We start from the raw sequence: 1,993 nt of genomic DNA on the forward strand, positions 1-1,993 counted from the left end.
TTTGGTGGTAGTCCTTATGGATGTGGGTGGTGCTAGCTTCGACTTTTTGGATGTTCTTGATAATGCCTTACTTGTTTTTTAAAGTTTTGGTGGATTTGTTGATCCTTCATGGCAGAGTAAATCATAGATAAGCTCTGCGTTTTAGTTATGTTTCTATTGATTCTAGGGTTGCCGGGTTTTTGACTTTGAGGATGTCTGGCTTTTGTTTTTGATGTCTATCGGGTTTTTAGCTTTGAGGATGTCTGGCGTTTTTTTAAGGAAAAATGATAGCTAGCTACACCAAGTATTACCCATCACATGGCCAGCCATCCCAACTAAAGTAATGTATGACTAACTACACCAAGTATATGATATGCATGGCAACATCTCCGAACTATATGATGCTATGTAAGTGACATCATTAGCCTAATTACAGTAAACGGAGAAAGACACGTGGACGTCGGAGACTAAACACTGTTAACTCTCCCGTTAACTTTGATTTTAAACCAAGCTAATTTATTTTAAATTGAACCAGACCCAGACCAAATAAAAAAAAACAATTTGGATCTGGTTATTTTAAGTTTTAAAATAGGCCCAAACATAATCAATTATTTTAATCCTTGTTTTTTCAACTCTTCCTCGTCTTCTTCTTCGTGAAACGCAGACATAAGAAAAATTAGGGTTCAGATGAAAATCAGTGAGAGAAACTAAGCTTGTGAAATCTTGTGTGGTTACTAAACAAACCGCGAGAAAGAAGAGTAAAGTGATTTTGAATTCTCGTCGAGATGAGGTATTTGCTTCATATTTTAACTTTATTGTTTTCAGTTTTGTAGGTTGTTAATGATGTCTCAGTTTTAGGGATTGTAGTGTCCGATTGTTGTCGGAGTTCTTTTAAGGATTGTAGTGGTTTTGTATGTTAGTTTATTGTGTTTCTACTTGTTTATTGTCAAGTTGTGGTCTTTAGGTGGTCCTCATATGGTTTCTTGTGTATGTCCAAGTTCTTTTATACTGTCTACTTTGTGTTATATTAGTCTGAGGAAGATAAGGCTAAGAGAAGGCGTCTTAATGAGGAAGCTCAGTTGGACGATACACAACCATTTCACGAGAACCTGGTTTCTCCACCTTCTGCTGCTCCAACTCCATACGAAGTGCATTGACAGTGGCCGTTAGATCATTGACGGTGGCCGTAAGTTCATTGATCTGTTTCTTCTTCTCTCTTATTTCATCTCGAGCTTGAATCGAAGCTCTCTTAGCCCAACCTTTCACTTCTTCTTCATCAAGCCACGCAAAGTAAGAGCAATGGTTATTCTCCCCTTCCTAATGATACAAAAGAGTAAAATGTTAGAACCAATCTCAGTACAACTAATTACCAAACACCATGAGTTTAGTCTAGACCTTGTACAATTCACACCCATAGAACCTCCGACCAGGATTCTTATCTGTCCAAGCTGTGAAAATCTTTGCAGGCAACTGACAAGCACATACTCTGCGATTACCATAACCTCTGTTCCTTCTATTGCTTGATGACCCCGAGCTTAGATCCATCTATCAATGAACCATCAATCAATAACAATCGAATAGAAGACTAAACATCTATATACTGGGTTCAACGATTTTACCTGATTCCTCTGTGTAGTTGCTGGATTCGACTTCAATTTAGGTTAAATGTCTCTGTTTCACGATGAAAGAAGAAATAGAGGAAGAGAAGAAACAGATCGGGTCGGGTTACTATTTTGTTTTGGGTCGATTTTAAATAACCAGACCCAAATTGTTTTTCTTTTATTTGGTCTGGGTCTGGTTGAATTTAAAGTAAATTAGCTTGGTTTAAAATCAAATTAACGGGAGAGTTAACAGTATTAAGTCTCCGACATCCACGTGTCTTTCTCCGGCTACTGTAATTAGGCTAATGATGTCAGTTACATAGCATCATATAGTTCGAGGATGTTGCCATGCGTATCATATACTTGGTGTAGTTAGTCATACATTACTTTAGTTGGGATGGCTGGCCATGTGA

The 1,993-nt window shown here is 37.7% G+C and overlaps 1 protein-coding gene across 1 annotated transcript; it reads right to left on the reverse strand.

The window, feature by feature from the left end:
* Positions 1 to 1,041: 1,041 nt before the first annotated feature.
* LOC130507812 (uncharacterized) lies at positions 1,042 to 1,980 on the reverse strand. The gene is made up of 3 exons (XM_057002457.1): positions 1,599 to 1,980; positions 1,375 to 1,524; positions 1,042 to 1,296 (listed from the first exon to the last, which is right to left on the reverse strand). Exons 2-3 carry the CDS (start codon positions 1,522 to 1,524, stop codon positions 1,042 to 1,044), a joined length of 405 nt encoding a protein of 134 aa, XP_056858437.1. The 5' UTR covers positions 1,599 to 1,980.
* Positions 1,981 to 1,993: the final 13 nt, after the last annotated feature.

Source organism: Raphanus sativus, unplaced genomic scaffold (assembly GCF_000801105.2).
Source record: "Raphanus sativus cultivar WK10039 unplaced genomic scaffold, ASM80110v3 Scaffold6036, whole genome shotgun sequence".
In the NCBI taxonomy this organism is placed as follows: Eukaryota; Viridiplantae; Streptophyta; class Magnoliopsida; order Brassicales; family Brassicaceae; genus Raphanus; species Raphanus sativus.

Coding starts and splice junctions, on each gene's coding strand:
- LOC130507812 (XM_057002457.1), bottom strand. CDS start 1,524: ATGGATCTAAGCTCGGGGTCATCAAGCAATAGAAGGAACAGAGGTTAT. Junction 1,297..1,374: donor ATGGGTGTGAATTGTACAAG/GTCTAGACTAAA, acceptor TTGTATCATTAG/GAAGGGGAGAATAACCATTG.